The 15,268-nt window shown below is 39.0% G+C and overlaps 1 protein-coding gene across 2 annotated transcripts in view; it reads right to left on the bottom strand.

The window, feature by feature from the left end:
• Positions 1-2,420: 2,420 nt before the first annotated feature.
• Positions 2,421-15,268, bottom strand: part of cacna2d3a (calcium channel, voltage-dependent, alpha 2/delta subunit 3a) — a 220,840-nt gene continuing 207,992 nt past the window's right edge. For both annotated transcript variants that reach the window (XM_066643291.1, XM_066643292.1), the window contains 3 exons: positions 5,888-6,000; positions 3,890-3,972; positions 2,421-2,940 (listed from right to left, as the gene is read on the bottom strand). In XM_066643291.1, coding sequence (XP_066499388.1) covers positions 2,848-2,940; positions 3,890-3,972; positions 5,888-6,000 — 289 coding nt within the window. In that variant the 3' untranslated portion in view covers positions 2,421-2,847. The remainder of the gene's footprint in view (positions 2,941-3,889; positions 3,973-5,887; positions 6,001-15,268) is intronic.

The raw sequence follows: 15,268 nt of genomic DNA, 5'->3' as shown, positions 1-15,268 counted from the left end.
ACTCATTTCAGCCGCTTGTACCCGCGATCTCGTTCTTTCGGTCACTACCCAAAGCTCGTGACCATAGGTGAGGGTTGGGACATAGATTGACCGGTAAATCGAGAGCTTTGCTTTTCTGCTCAGCTCTTTCTTCACCACAACGGACCGGTACAGAGCCCGCATTACTGCTGACGCTGCACCGATCCGCCTGTCAATCTCACGCTCCATCTTTCCCTCACTCGTGAACAAGACCCCGAGGTATTTAAACTCCTCCACTTGAGGCAGGATCTCACTTCCAACCTGGAGAGAGCACTCCACCCTTTTCCGACTGAGTACCATGGACTCGGACTTGGAGGTACTGATCCTCATCCCTACCGCTTCACACTCGGCTGCAAACTGGTCCAGCAAGAGCCGGAGGTCCCGGCTCGATGAAGCCAACAAGACCACATCATCTGCAAAAAGCAGACATGGGATCCTGAGACCACCAAACCGGACACCCTCCGCCACTTGGCTACGCCGAGAAATTCTGTCCATAAAAATTGTGAACAGAACCGGTGACAACGGGCAGCCCTGACGGAGTCCAACTCCGACTGGAAACCAGTCGGACTTACTGCCAGCCATACGAACCAGACTCCTGCTCTGTTTGTACAGGGACTGGATAGCTCGTAACAAAGAGCCCAGTACCCCATACTCCCTGAGCACCCCCCACAGAATACCCCGAGGGACACGGTCGAATGCCTTCTCCAGATCCACAAAACACATGTAGACTGGTTGAGCAAACTCCCATGCACCCTCCAGGATCCTAGCGAGGGTAAAGAGTTGGTCCTGTGTTCCACGACCGGGGCGGAATCCGCATTGTTCCTCCTGGATCCGAGGTTCAACTATCGGTCGGACTCTCTTCTCCAGTACCCCCGCATAGACCTTACCGGGGAGGCTGAGGAGTGTGATCCCCCTATAGTTGGAACACACCCTCCGATCCCCCTTTTTAAAAAGGGGAACCACCACCCCAGTCTGCCAGTCCAGAGGCACTGCCCCCGATGTCCACGCGATGTTGCAAAGACGTGTCAACCAGGACAGCCCCACAACATCCAGAGCCTTGAGGAACCCGGGGTGAACCTCATCCACCCCCGGGGCCCTACCGCCAAGGAGTTTCCCTACCACCTTGGCCACTTCAGCCCCAGTGATAGACGAGCCCCCCCCGGGGTCCCCAAGCTCTGCTTCCTCTGCGGAAGACGTGCCGGTGGGATTGAGAAGATCCTCGAAGTATTCCTTCCACCGTCTGGTGACGTCCCCAGTCGAGGTCAACAGTTCCCCACCCCCACCATATACAGTGTTGGTGGAAAACTGCTTTCCCCTCCTGAGTCGCCTGACGGTTTGCCAGAAACTTCTTGGAGCCGACCGAAAGTCGTTTTCCATGTTCTCACCGAACTCCTCCCACACCCGAGTTTTTGCCTCAGCGACTGCCGAGGCTGCGAGCCGCTTGGCTCCTCGGTATCTGTCGGCTGCCTCCGGAGTCCCCTGAGCCAACCAGGCTCGATAGGACTCTTTCTTCAGCTTGACAGCCCCCCTCACCCGGGGTGTCCACCACCGAGTGCGGGGATTGCCACCCCGATAGGCACCGACAACCTTGCAGCCACAGCTCCGTTCAGCCGCCTCAACAATGGAGGTCCGGAACATGGCCCACTCGGACTCAATGTTACCAGCCTCCCCCGGGATGCAGTCGAAGCTCTGCCGGATGTGGGAGTTGAAGATCTTTCTGACAGGTTCCTCTGCCAAACGTTCCCAGCAAACCCTCAACACACGTTTGGGCCTGCCAGGTCTGTCCGGCATCCTCCCCCGCCATCTGATCCAACACACCACAAGGTAGTGATCAGTTGACAGCTCAGCGCCTCTCTTCACCCGAGTATCCAGAACATATGGCCGCAGGTCAGATGATACGACTATAAAATCGATCATCGAAATGCGGCCTAGGGTGTCCTGATGCCAGGTGTACTTGTGGACACCCTTATGTTCGAACATGGTGTTCGTAATGGACAAACTGTGACGAGCACAGAAATCCAATAACTGAACACCACTCGGGTTCAGATCAGCGGGGCCGTTCCTCCCAATCACGCCCCTCCAGGTCTCACTGTCATTACCCACGTGAGCATTGAAGTCCCCCAGCAGAACAATGGAGTCCCCAGAATGAGTGTTGTTACAGGTACAGGTACCATTTATTAAATACTTAATTAGGAACTAAGAAACTGAATTTCTTGGGAAATGCATTATTACACAAATATTAGCATATATTTACACACTCAATGCAACTTATCAGTGAAGTGCAACCCCTTTTTCAATTAGAAAATTACTAAAAAGCACCCACATACTTAGTTTTTTCAGGATCATTTTATTTCAAAAGTACACAAACAGAACTAATTTTCTCTCATAAGGCAAAGCTCAGACAGAACAACCACTCACATTTGTAGACTTAAAAGTCCATTATCACAGTTGTATGGTTACCACTTGCAATAAATAAAACCTTCTCTTTTTTAATATACACGTATGTATAATATTCACTTTTAGATATTTAACTTAATTGGTTTATTATTTAACTTTCTGAAACTTATGAATAACAAACACCGCAGTAATACTCCAGTCATCATAATATTAATTCTCCCCCCCTCATGAATGTCCATGAAAATAAATTCTTCAAAACAATAAAAAATGATTCCAACATCTCTGTGAGGCTGTGCCATTTTCCAGGTGATTCTTATTTGTATCGCTTATGTTAAATTACTTTGCTCAGTGTCAGGGATTCAGGGTTTCATCGCTTTTGCATGTTGAGCTAGGCTGAGCTAAGCCTATGTAAAGGGGTGGAGCCAGTTCTCGTCACCTGAGAAACAGTGAAACTACCAGAGCCAGAACTGTCACAGTTAGAGACATATTCAGACCTTGCCCTCGTCCACATTCCATCGAGTTCTCCTGTGGATCAGAGAAACACAGATTACCAGGAAGGCATAATATTTAAAAAAACAACAACAACATATATCAACATGAAATATGAATACACTCTCTATATTAATTCTATACAAAATAGGTGTATGATTGACTGTGGTGATCTGTCCTTATTTAGTCCTGTCTTGGTTTGTTTTGGTGGCCATGTGCTCTGGTCCTGCTTGTTTCCCTTGTTCATGTGACAGAGCTCAGGGGTTGTTGTCTAGTTATTCAAGGCTTTGACTTCATGGTGTCGTTCATTGTGTTTGTTTCCATGATGATTTATTTTGATCATTACTCTTTCCCTTACTTTGGAGTTCCTTCCGAAGAAAATACTATCCATACAGGTTACAATACATTTCAAAGATTTGGAACCGCTTGTCATATTTACAATATGAAAAAGGGAATATAAATATGGAATTGTATGTTCCATGTTCAATTGAATGTTTTACCATCATATATCATAAAGCTTATATATTAAGTTGGGACGCCCTGGTCAAATTACATGTTTTGTTTGTGGACTAAGTACAAATATGTTAACATCCTCCACAGAAAAGTGTATATATATATATATATATATATATATATATATATTAGCTGATAGTTGAATACTGGAGCAAATACAGACGCTAAAGTAATGGCCCAAAAGTAAAGTAATGGGTTTTATTTTACACTTTGCAAATGCATAGTGCTTTTGTATAGAAAATGTAAAATCTATCTTATATAGAACACCAACAATATGTCATTTGACAAGGGGTATGTGTCTATAATATCAATAAATCCAATGTGTTATCAATTATGAAAGCTGGAAAATTGAAAAGAACTAGAAATTTTAAACCTCTATTTACTAAAGTGTACTTTGCACATGTATATGGATTAATTATATTAAAACCACTGTTTCTGAACTTAAAAAATATAGGACAATTACTCCAGGTACCTCAGGATGAAAGGGGTGGCATGTGTCTGGACGTCTCCTGTCTTTCTGCAGCCTCAAACGATCACATTTCAGAGATTCATTATGTGCAGCCAGGTTAAGAAAAACACACATGTAACTGACACAGAGGGAATTTTAAAAAAGCATTCCACTCACTCACATTTTTGAAAGAAACCAGTTGCTTATGATTCGTAGATGTGTGCAAACTCCACATGTAATATGACAGCTTGTTTGCCAAGTTAGACAACACTAAGTCATTTTATGATACTCAGGTCCTAAATCAGCTAGAGCTGCACTTGCATATTTCCCTGCTGTTGAGTCTAACGACTCACTCGTCCACAGAACAGATGAAGAGCAGCTTCACAAAGCCATGCTGTCAGACCCCGAGCATCAGAAACGGAGCCGAGCCCAGTGAAGCCACCCCTACCATCTATTATTTTTTTTTGCCGAGGGAACGTCTGGTATTGATCACTGGTCCATTCCGGGCCATTGTGAAACACAACATCTGTTGGTTCTCCGCAGGAAAAGATAGAGCGTGAGGGAGGGAGAGTGAGTGCATTGTATTCAAAAAAACCTCAGCGTCTTCAGTGATGAATATCTATGAGTTTCAGCACAAACATCTCTGATGCTTTTCATCTCTGCGTGCACAAAAAGACCAAATAAACTCTCTCCAAAAAAAATGAAGCCGCAAATTAAAACCTACATTTTTTTTTTTTAATTTTTTTATTTTATTCCCTACACTCTTCATATTGTTCTATGTATTGGTCAGATGAAAAACGGGGCCGGGGGAAGAAATAAACACAGTTATTTGTATTAAATTAATATATGTTCTGGATCCTATTTACATTTTTTTAAAATGTTCTTTTTATTTTTCTTTCCTTTTTATTTTTTTCTTCTCCTCTTTTCATGCTGATCATGAATAAGAGGTAAACCAAACAAACCAAGACAGAGAAAAACAGACCTTGGAGCAGCCCATGCTGGAACAATATGAGACATAATCAAAACCTGCACATCCCTGCTGACAGTTGGCAGGCTGGGAACTCAAAGGGCCTGCATTAAAATTTTATTACTATTGCCGTTCGCTTGCAAATTTAAACTTGCTGGTGCTAAATTACCTGATAAACACCAGGCACAGGACAATGGCCCCGCAAAATGTCTTACTGAAATAGGATCATGAGAGCAGAATTTCCACAACAATAGTAAAATTAATTTTTCAGTTACATGTCACATTATGTAACCGTGGGAATCACAGTCATCTGAAAATTCTACTAGTTGGCAGTAATGTGTCATCAACCAAAGTATTTTTTTCTTTTTTCCTTTCCCTTCCCCTGCCCAAAAACCATTTCATGCACCATAAAGATGCAATTTGGCATAAGAATCATAAAACTAAAAATCATACTACTGCTTTACTAATGGCATAATACTACCTCATAGAGCTGCCTGAGTTACACAATTAGCAAGCTTCTTATTAATCAGATTGGATCTCTGTGTTCAATGGATTTGTATGTCCACAGGCTGTCTGCAGCCCATTTAACAGCCATATTTAGGGCATTTTCCACAAAGAGGAGCATTACCTGCTTTAGTGTTCATCATTGAAAGGGGAAATATGCATTAGTAGGATTTCATGAATCTACATATGCTTGTACGTTTGTGTATCATTTGCCTCGCCATATTAGTTTAGCAGAGGCATGATTCCTGTATTTAAAACTTCTAAGTAAAGTTAGACGCTGTGATGACTTTGTGATGATTTTTTTCTCAGAAATAAAAACATTAATGTAATTTTTGAGTTAAAATACATATCTACAAAAGCCTATGCACAGCAGTACCTTCTGTCTTTAATAATAATAATAATAATAATAATATGCGTACCAGATTACTCAGTTAAGGAGGAAAGTAATTAGTAGATGATGTGATTACAAACCTAATCAACCGTGATGGCCCTAATAACCTGTAAAATATTGTGACATTACTATGCAGCGCTTCCATTTTCTGAAAGGATATACATGATTTCGATGGGGTCCATGGTGATGGGTCCATAGTCCTTGCAGGTGCACTTGTTGTCCACAACTACCATGAAGAGGTTACTGCTGGGAATCTGCTGAATGACAAATGACCTTGGAAAGATGGGGAACAGGAGAGATAAGCACAAATAACTTATGTTTCTGTATGTATGAGCATGTGTGTTTTTCATGAGGTACTTCTGCTACAGCTCGCACAAAAAATGAGTTAAGCATATGACAAAAAATATAATGTACGCCTATGGTAACCACATTTCTTCCTCCCTCTCTCTCTCTCAGGCTCTCAAACACAGTTTAACGCATACACACAACATATTTCAGCCAGGCTGAAAGGGTGTGATGTGTATATGTATTAATGAGTTTGAACGTGCCAAGTGGACCAATAGGCCTACATGCTCTGTTCTGCTTCGCCAGATGTGCTGCCATTGTTTCATCCTCACTCACCACTTTTATCAAACTTTGGAAAGGGAAGCCAAAGGCTGGCCAATGAAGTGTTGCAAAATATAAAACATTCAAAAAGGGGGGAACAAATTGGAAACACACTTGAATTCCAACTTTTTTTTTATTGGTTAGGAGATGGATTCTGAACTGAGGTCCATGTCCCTGATTTATGTTTCTCTGTGAGACTTATGAGAAGGAAGGGTATAGAGGATGATCCTTCTCTTTTTCTTTATCTTCGTCTCCTTCTGTTTTTTTACACAGTGTGTGTGATTTATGGCATTGCCCATGGAGTGTTTTATCACACATTTGGTGGATTCTCATCCGCTCTGCAAGGACCTCAGCTCAGACATAATCAATCTATCCCAGATACATGCTGTCTGAGACTTAGTGGCTTGATATAATCAAAGGACCAGTTGTCTAACCCAGATCAAATCAAGTCCAAAGTTGCACTTTTTACTAATCTTTTATCAATAAATACTAAGGATAAACAAGTAAAATTTACTAAGTGAAAAAATCTACTGAGTAACTGCTGAGTAACCTCTTTTTAATAATTAGCATGTCAAATAATACACATGAATGCACAAAAATATAAAAGAGCAATGAATAAATTCAGAGCCGGAGAATATGTCTTAAACACTTGAATGAATTGAATCTTTACAAATTAACATAAATATAGCCACAATAACATAATGACAAAACAATTGGCTCAATAGGTAGAGGTTACAAAGAATAAGAACAAGAAGAAAAAGGCAGTCTGCACATAACGCTGTTGTCTCTGCTGTTGTACTGTGCTTCTGTGCTCTTTTCTGCCTGTGTTTGCCACTGGGATTTTGTAGGCTTGGCTCTGTTTGATAAGTGAAACGGGGTTAAACGTCACTAGTGGCTACATTTGCTTGGTGAGACACAGTCATGTGACAGAGCCTCTGTTGGAAGTCTCGACAAGATTGGACCGATCAATGAAAATAAGAAACAAGTATCGAACAGAATGTAGCTCAATATAACGGAGTAAAAGTACCGCTTCTTCACAAATATACTCAAGTAAAAAGTATGCTTCATTCAAACTACTTTTAAGTACAATTTATCCAAAAAGTTACTCATGTAACTGAGTAAATGTAGTGGGTAGTAACACATATTATTTACACAGTTATATATACATGAGTAACATTTCGGATCACAAAAGCCTCTTCAACTCTACTCTAAAGTATTGCATAGAGCTCTATTAATCACGTCAAAGAATGCCATTCCACTGCTACACAGTCAAATTTTGCGGGACTTTATATCCCTCTAGCCAACGCTTGACTGCACCAGTGTCCAGTGATATTCTATGTGCAACTGGGTGGCATTGGATTCACATTAAAGTATTGTAAACTATATATTATATACTGGTTCACAGAAAAAAAAATGTATATTCTTCATTCCTTCAAATGCTAACACTAAAAGATATTTAGACCTATACATGTTCACACAATGTAAACTGGAGCTCACAACATGTAGAAATAAAAAAGTATTATATTTATTTATTTGATAATATTGCATAATTGCATTGCAAAACCAAAGGTAGGTAAGAAATTACTTTTCCAGAATCTGACAGTGAGCAGATCTGAGGAACTGTAGTTCCACCCACAGCATGGTGTGTTTGTTCCTGTCCATATTGGATTGGCTATTTAGAACTTAAAAGCCAACATACTGTCCACTTCCATCAAACCTGTGTGGTTATGAGTTTACAAGCATTTCCATGAATTGTACAGTGACCTAGAATCTTCTAACAAACCTGATCTTTCAGCCCACTCCACAACCCCTGGTGGCCTCCATCTTGGTTCAATTATCAGCAAGAAAATGGAGCACCGATTAAATAACCAAATATAACTGCTGCCTGCATTTGAGGACAATGTATTAAAACCAAGAAACAGAGTATTTCTAGAACACATCACTTTCAGTCAACACTTAAACCTCACCTAACCTAGACCAGACCACCAACCACAGAGCAATGTTGGCCAACAATAATGTGACCTTGCTATAACCCAAAATAACCTTGGGCAAATTCTCTTCGACCCATTCAACACTCAAAAAATAAAGGGCCTTAGAAGGGCCTGCAGGCCTTGTGTATAAACGGTATGGCTTGAAATACCCAGCAAAACAGTCACAGAGACCAGCCTAGGATGGATTTTGGTTCATTTGGAGAGGGAACAGTCCAAGCCCAATACAGAAAAGAAAAAAAAAAAACTTAATTGAATGGAGACCTACAAAAAGTCAGTCCAACTTAATCAGGCGATATAAAACAGAGACTAGGAGCGCTGGCCAGAAGAGTGCGTTTTGGCGGGAAGGGATAAACACACTTCCCACTGGAGCAGTGGCTGGCCTTGTGCTCCAAATCAAACACACACACTCACACACACAAATGCATACACACAGAAAAGCACGCAGCGAACTGTCCATGCCGTCAATGACGTTAATGGTAGGTGAATGAGTTAGACCTGAGCCAAAGATCAAACACAAAGCAGAGGTGAGTAGTGGCTGGTGCATATTTACAGCATTTTCATAAAGCATTAATCAGAATCAGAATCAGAATCTCTTTATTTCGCCAGGTATGTTAAACATACTAAGAATTTGTCTTGGTGACAGCAATAAACAATAAATAAACTAAAGAATACAGTTAAGTACTAGGAAAAAAAAGAGCGTTAAGACATAAATTAGACAACATAAAATATAAAATCTATACTGTACAGATATGAGTATGAATATAAATGTTTCCAAATATTCCTAAAGTAGGTTATATTATATATTGTTGTAGGAGTTACAGAAATAGAACTTCTGTACAGCTGTGCAAAATAGCATAGTGCAAGTGAGTAAAGTGTCCTGTTCAGTGCAGTTAATAAACGGCCTTTACCCGTTCCCTTCATAATAATAATAACTACAATGCTGTTCTCTCTAATACAGGCCTAGTCAAGCTTAGCAATCTCAAAAGTATGCAATTATTTTAAATGATTGGCAGTTCATATAGAGAAATAGCTGCTGGATCCTGACTGGACTGAGTTTCTCATGTCATTCCTTTTCCAAAATTGTGTCGGACTCTCTCTGCATTCTTGTATTCTTTTCATAACCTAATATTTAAAAAAAGATTATTCTGCAACTGAATATGCTACTCCAACAAAATATTTTACAGTTATTTTACTACATAAAAATGCTATAAATATTCTTTTGAGAGCTTGAGGGTTAGATTTCAACTTATGTCCTTCTGCTCTAGTCCTTCACTTGTTGAGAATTAAAGGCAGATATCCATGACATATTTGCTTGTGGGAGAAAATTGAAAATAAACAACCAGAAAATAAGAGTTCTGTGCTGCCAAAAGAACATTTAATCATTATTTCATTTTAGGATTTAACAGGTGCAACTTAATAGTTGTTTGGAAGTGTTCTGTGAGTAATACATTTGTTAGAATGTACATATATAACTGTACATGTTAGATTGATCTATCTGTGGTCGAATGAGTCATATAACTCAAACTACACTAACCAGTGCTCTTGTGTTAGGTTTTTTTTTCAATACTTCAGTCAATATAGGTCAGTTCTGGACAGAAATATATATATATATATATACACACACACACACACACTTCTCTCCCCTCCTCTCATGGGTTTTAGAATCAAAAGTTGAGAATGTGGTTCAGTCCGGGTCGAGTTCGGACAAAGTGCATAGGACAAAAACTTCAGGCACAGTTACAGCTCTATTACCTTCACAGAACACTATAAGCACATTAATAGTTTGTCAAAGTGAGGGATGTAATGCAGACATGATAAAGTACTTATAACACTGCCTTTTGGACAGATTTGTCAAAGCTTCTAAAGTTTTGCCCCTCTTTATAAAAATATACAGCCTAATCCTAAACAAAGACTGCACATATCTTCCATTTCCAAAACTGTTTATAAATTGTATTTGCAGAAAAGTTCTTCTGTCTATGCCAGGATATCAGACTCTTAGCTTTACCTTAAAGCTAACATATAAACTAAACGCTACTTTATCAAAGCTTCAAGCCAAGCATTTAAGCTAAATTTCAAACATCGTAAATACAGTCAGCGCTGCATTTGACCCAGGGCTTCTCTCGTCCAAGGCATGACCTAAGCTTTTACGTAAAACTACAGTATAAAGTTAATGCTGCTTTATTTTACATTAATGCATAGTCTAAAAGCTTAAAGTGGTCCATTACGGTCTGGTTTTTAAACACAGTCCTGCTGAGGCCCTAAAACATGATCAATAATCAGCATGGAGACTGTAAATCCATATTTTGAGGCTGGATCAGAGCTTTAAGATCTAAGTTAAATGTCTCTCTGCACATTCCTCTGAAAGGCTGAGTGCACTTAAATCGGGTTTATAAATGCTGGTGGTGGTGGGCTGATGTATATCACTGTGATAGGGGCACTGCGGCTGTAACAGAAAGTTTATACTGCTTGTAAAAGGGCTTTGATGATAAACCACCCACATCCCCTTTCTGACTGCACTCTTAGGAGAGTAAGAACAACCAAGTGCACAGGTGTGTAACCGTCATGTATCTCATTTTGCTTCATAGTGGGATTTTGGATGCTCAAACCCACACACAGGTTTCCTTTATATTTTGCCAGGATTTAGGGTCAAGCAGTATATTCTAAAATATTTGTATTATACATATATCCCCATCATAAATCCTGATAGATTCAAAAAAATGCATTTATATAACAGTTGTATTCCAGGCAATGATTGGTGTTTTCAAATTATGTGTGTGTTGAAAATATACTAAAAAAAAAAAAATAATAATAATAATAAAAGCAGCTGTTATTTTCAGAACATGGACCGACTGGAGCGGAGCCTATTGGTCTGTATCGTGAAATGAGTTTGTGTGCTCTTAGTTCATGAAATACAGCTAACTCGTAAGAATTAACTTGTAGTAAATTAAAAAAAAAAAAAACATCTCTGAGAGATGCAAAACAAATCTTTAAAAAAATAAATACATAAATAAATAAAAGTGAGGCTTGCTTTCTGCTTTGTCCAAAAAAAGTGAATGCCTTGATGGCCAGACTGGAAACTAAAGAAGGGTGGTCTTTTGCACAGTACTGTCTATATTTCAGAACAGTCATTCCAAACATTCAAAGCAATGTATTCTCAGTTTTCAGCAATGTAACTTTATACAAAATCACTCTACAAAGTTTGGGCCTTTTAGTTGCTTCTGTTTTACTCAGTTTTCTCTATAAACACAGAACGTTGTCCTTAAAAGGCACATAAACAAACACACTCACACACATACTTTATGCAGTCTTTCTGAAAGGTTAAGCCTATAAAATGGGAGCGCTTTGGAAGACAAACACACTTAACCCTTCACCCACTAAAAGAGAGTCACCGGAAAGCAGGGGAAGGAAGAAGCCATAACTAAAGTGTATTTAGAGTCTACTTAATGTGTTTATATTTACCTCTGACTGTAGTTCATCCCTCTGCATGTTTGGCACTGTTAAAATTCTCAACTGCACACATGAATACATGTACCAGTGTGAATACACACACACACACGCACGCAAACACAAGCAGATGGCTTTAAAAGGGTCTTGGGATGGAGCAGTGATGTCTGACCACACATTTAGAATGAGATTAGACTGTTAGACGGAAGACTGTAAGGACACACACGCGCAAAGGTGGGCAGAATTGTGCTGGCCGGCCACACAGTGTGCTTGTGTGGAGAATTATAGCTCCTCAAAATCAATGTTACAGACCGTTAAGGACCCACACACAGAGCCATACACAGAGCCATACACTTACACAGCCTCAAACGTTTGCTCACTCTCATTCATGCACACACACCACTAAACGTCTCAAACTGAATCCCAGTCATAAACTACTGCTGAGGTATAGCTCTGACACACACACTTGCACATATACAAATGTAATTCACAAGCCTTACTGCACCATTAAAAGGACATTCCTTCAATATTTTCGATCATTTCAATCTTCATGGGCTGAGATGTAAAAAATACCTGTAAAGCTTAGTGACACCATTCAATTATAAAAAAGTGCTCATAAATCTATTTTAATAATTTGAGTTTTAATACACACACCACAAAAGATCTAAAATGGAGCCCTCAAATGTATGTCTTCAGCACATTAACTTAAGTGACTTAACTTCATATTCACTGTGGCGATATTTTTAACAGCAGCAGATAAAATAGTGGTGCAAATAGTACCACTTTTGGTTCCATAAAGAACCATGTTTATTTAAGAAATGTGTGAAGAACTCCATCACTCTATCTTAAGGTTCTTTACCCATTTAAACGTATTAGCAAAAATGGCTCTCTCTTGAACCAAAGGTGGTTCTTCTACGGCAATCTTAATCTTCTATGCCAAGAAGTTTAAAATTATATTTTAGGTCAGAATCTTCTCAAAAGTATTATAAAACAATGCCTTATGCATAAGGCAGAGAATTTTGAAACATTAATGTTATAACTTTGTTAGCTCTTAACTGCATTAAATTGAAATGTGAATAATCTTGTCTTCCATTAAAATAGGTTTCTTTAAAATGGAGCATTTCGCAACCACCTGGAATGGTTTTGTTTACATTTGAATCAGTTAATTATGCAGAAATTATATATTTAAAAAAGAAAAGTCTGGTCTACATCTGGGCATTGATTAAATCCCTTTTCTCTGTTTATTGATTATTAAAACTTAGATGTTGTTTGCAAGAAAATCCTCTAGTGCCTTAAATCTGATTCAGATGTAATTGTACACCTTTGCATTTATTCAGCACCAGCAAATATACCGATATGCAGATATCTGTATCTCCACTTACCCTTACCAACTTGCTTGCAGCTCAAAAGTGCCAGCTCAGAAGTTGGTGGGGTTTGTTACTTAGATTTGTGACATATGAAACCCTGGCTATATGAACACTCCTGTCTGAGAATGTCTTTGTACACTGACTGCTTATTTTGTTCATTCCATGTTTTCTAGCATATAAGAAATACCACATGGACGTACTAACTGTGTAAAAAAAAACTTGATTTTCACTGCAGGGGGTCTTTATTATATAGCTATGTCATAATTATTTTTGCATTAATAGAAATTTCATGGCAAGTGGAAAAACCAAATACAATATTAGGCTGTTTTCAGTTTCACTATAGTTACTATTCCAGAGATATGAGGTTATGAAATAACCCATATAACTTAAATCATAAAATCCATGACTTATGGCTCCAATTATGTAGTCTAGTTAAAAATTAAACTTGGATTAAGTAAAATATAGACATAAAATGATGAGTTATTACTAAATGGAGAGTGTACAACTCTCCCTCTGTTTCTTGCTCAGTCCATTCCTCTTATCTTTACCTTCAGTGTGGTTTAAAAGAAATTTGTGCCTAATAGAGCTGACAGTCTGAACTCTCAAACACCTTTTATACTACAGATATGTGTGTGTCTGCAAGTGTGCGCGCGTGTGTTTCTAATCAATTTCCTTCATCCAAACAAGATTAAGCTAATCTTAGCCTGGGGTGCAGATACACTTAACCAGATTACCTTGATTTTGAAGCTGCGTCATATTGTTCGGGCCTTCGGGAGGTCGAGCGGATGCGGGTGTGTGTGGGGCGGGGCCTTTGGGCAGCTTTAATGTAGCTCTTCCATTGGCTGTAAATGTGTGAACGTAGCTCATGCTGAGCTGTGGTTAACTTACACAGGGAACACCAGATGTGCTGAGACCAGACGTGCTCTTTGTCATTTCAGAAAATCGGGTTGGGTCATTGCTGTGGTGGCACTGGTTGGAACCTCTAAGATTAGACACATTCCTTGAAGAGTGGCTGTTCTCTAGGAGAACAAGCTGGGGATCCAGTGTAAAATAATACTGCCTTATACAAAAGCGCACCCCAACTCAACATACTGACATAATCACAGCAAAAATCAACATATCTACAGAGATCTGCATGTTTTAATGCAGTGTTTATTCACTGAATTATAAACATTGGAATCATGATTGTGGCATGTAGTTGTGTGTGTTTGTCGTGTTGTTTTCCAATATGAAACTCACCAAACAGATAGATAGATAATGTTCACATAATGTGCAAACCAACAGTCATTTTAATGTGTTCCCTCTAGATGTATAAGATGTAATTTTTTTTCCTGTAACATTTCTTAAACAAGACCTGTAAGTCAGTATGTAAACTGTATGTGCCACATTGGAACATACAAAACAGAAATACTGTATATAATGCCCATGAATGCTGAGGGCCCACAATTAAACTCCTCATTCATAATTGTATCTATAGTATGTATTTTTGGATTGTGGGAAAAAATCAAAACACCTGAATGAAACACACCAATCTCTTAACAGACAGTGACCCGAAGTTGAGAATAAACCCAGGACCCTGGAACTGTGAAAGCATGGCCGGGAGCATCATCATGATACTGTAGTATGCAACAGCCATCTGTGGGTACACAAGTTTGGGTATATTTTCCTACACCACATTTTGTGTCAGCTTTTACTACTAAGCAAGATATTTTGTATAACATTTTTGGGAATGACAATAATTATTTAAAGAAACTTTTTTAAAATAATATTTTTGGTCAAAGTATGTCCAATGGTTTTGTAATAACAATTATTATCATTTAAAGCCAATACAGTACAGTTTTCAAAATTATTATGAATCACCTTAAGATCTAGTAATTAACTTAATTTGTTCAACTTGTTACAAATAGATTGAAACCTATTAATAAATATAATAGACATTTTACTCAAGTTATATATTATTGAAAACATTCCAAAAACTTGTGATTCGAAATTTTGGACAATAGTGAAGGTTACCACAGTCCTTCACTGGGCATGTACAGACCGTGTTAGTTTAGAGCACCTTGGACGTTATCTGACTGAGATAGAGAATAACCAAATCTGCTTAATAAAGAAAATATATCTATATTTTTTTTT

Source organism: Hoplias malabaricus, chromosome 14 (genome assembly GCF_029633855.1).
Source record: "Hoplias malabaricus isolate fHopMal1 chromosome 14, fHopMal1.hap1, whole genome shotgun sequence".
NCBI classification, from domain to species: Eukaryota; Metazoa; Chordata; class Actinopteri; order Characiformes; family Erythrinidae; genus Hoplias; species Hoplias malabaricus.
The sequence above is the reverse complement of the archived record's forward strand: the minus strand, read 5'-3'. Positions and strand labels throughout refer to the sequence as shown.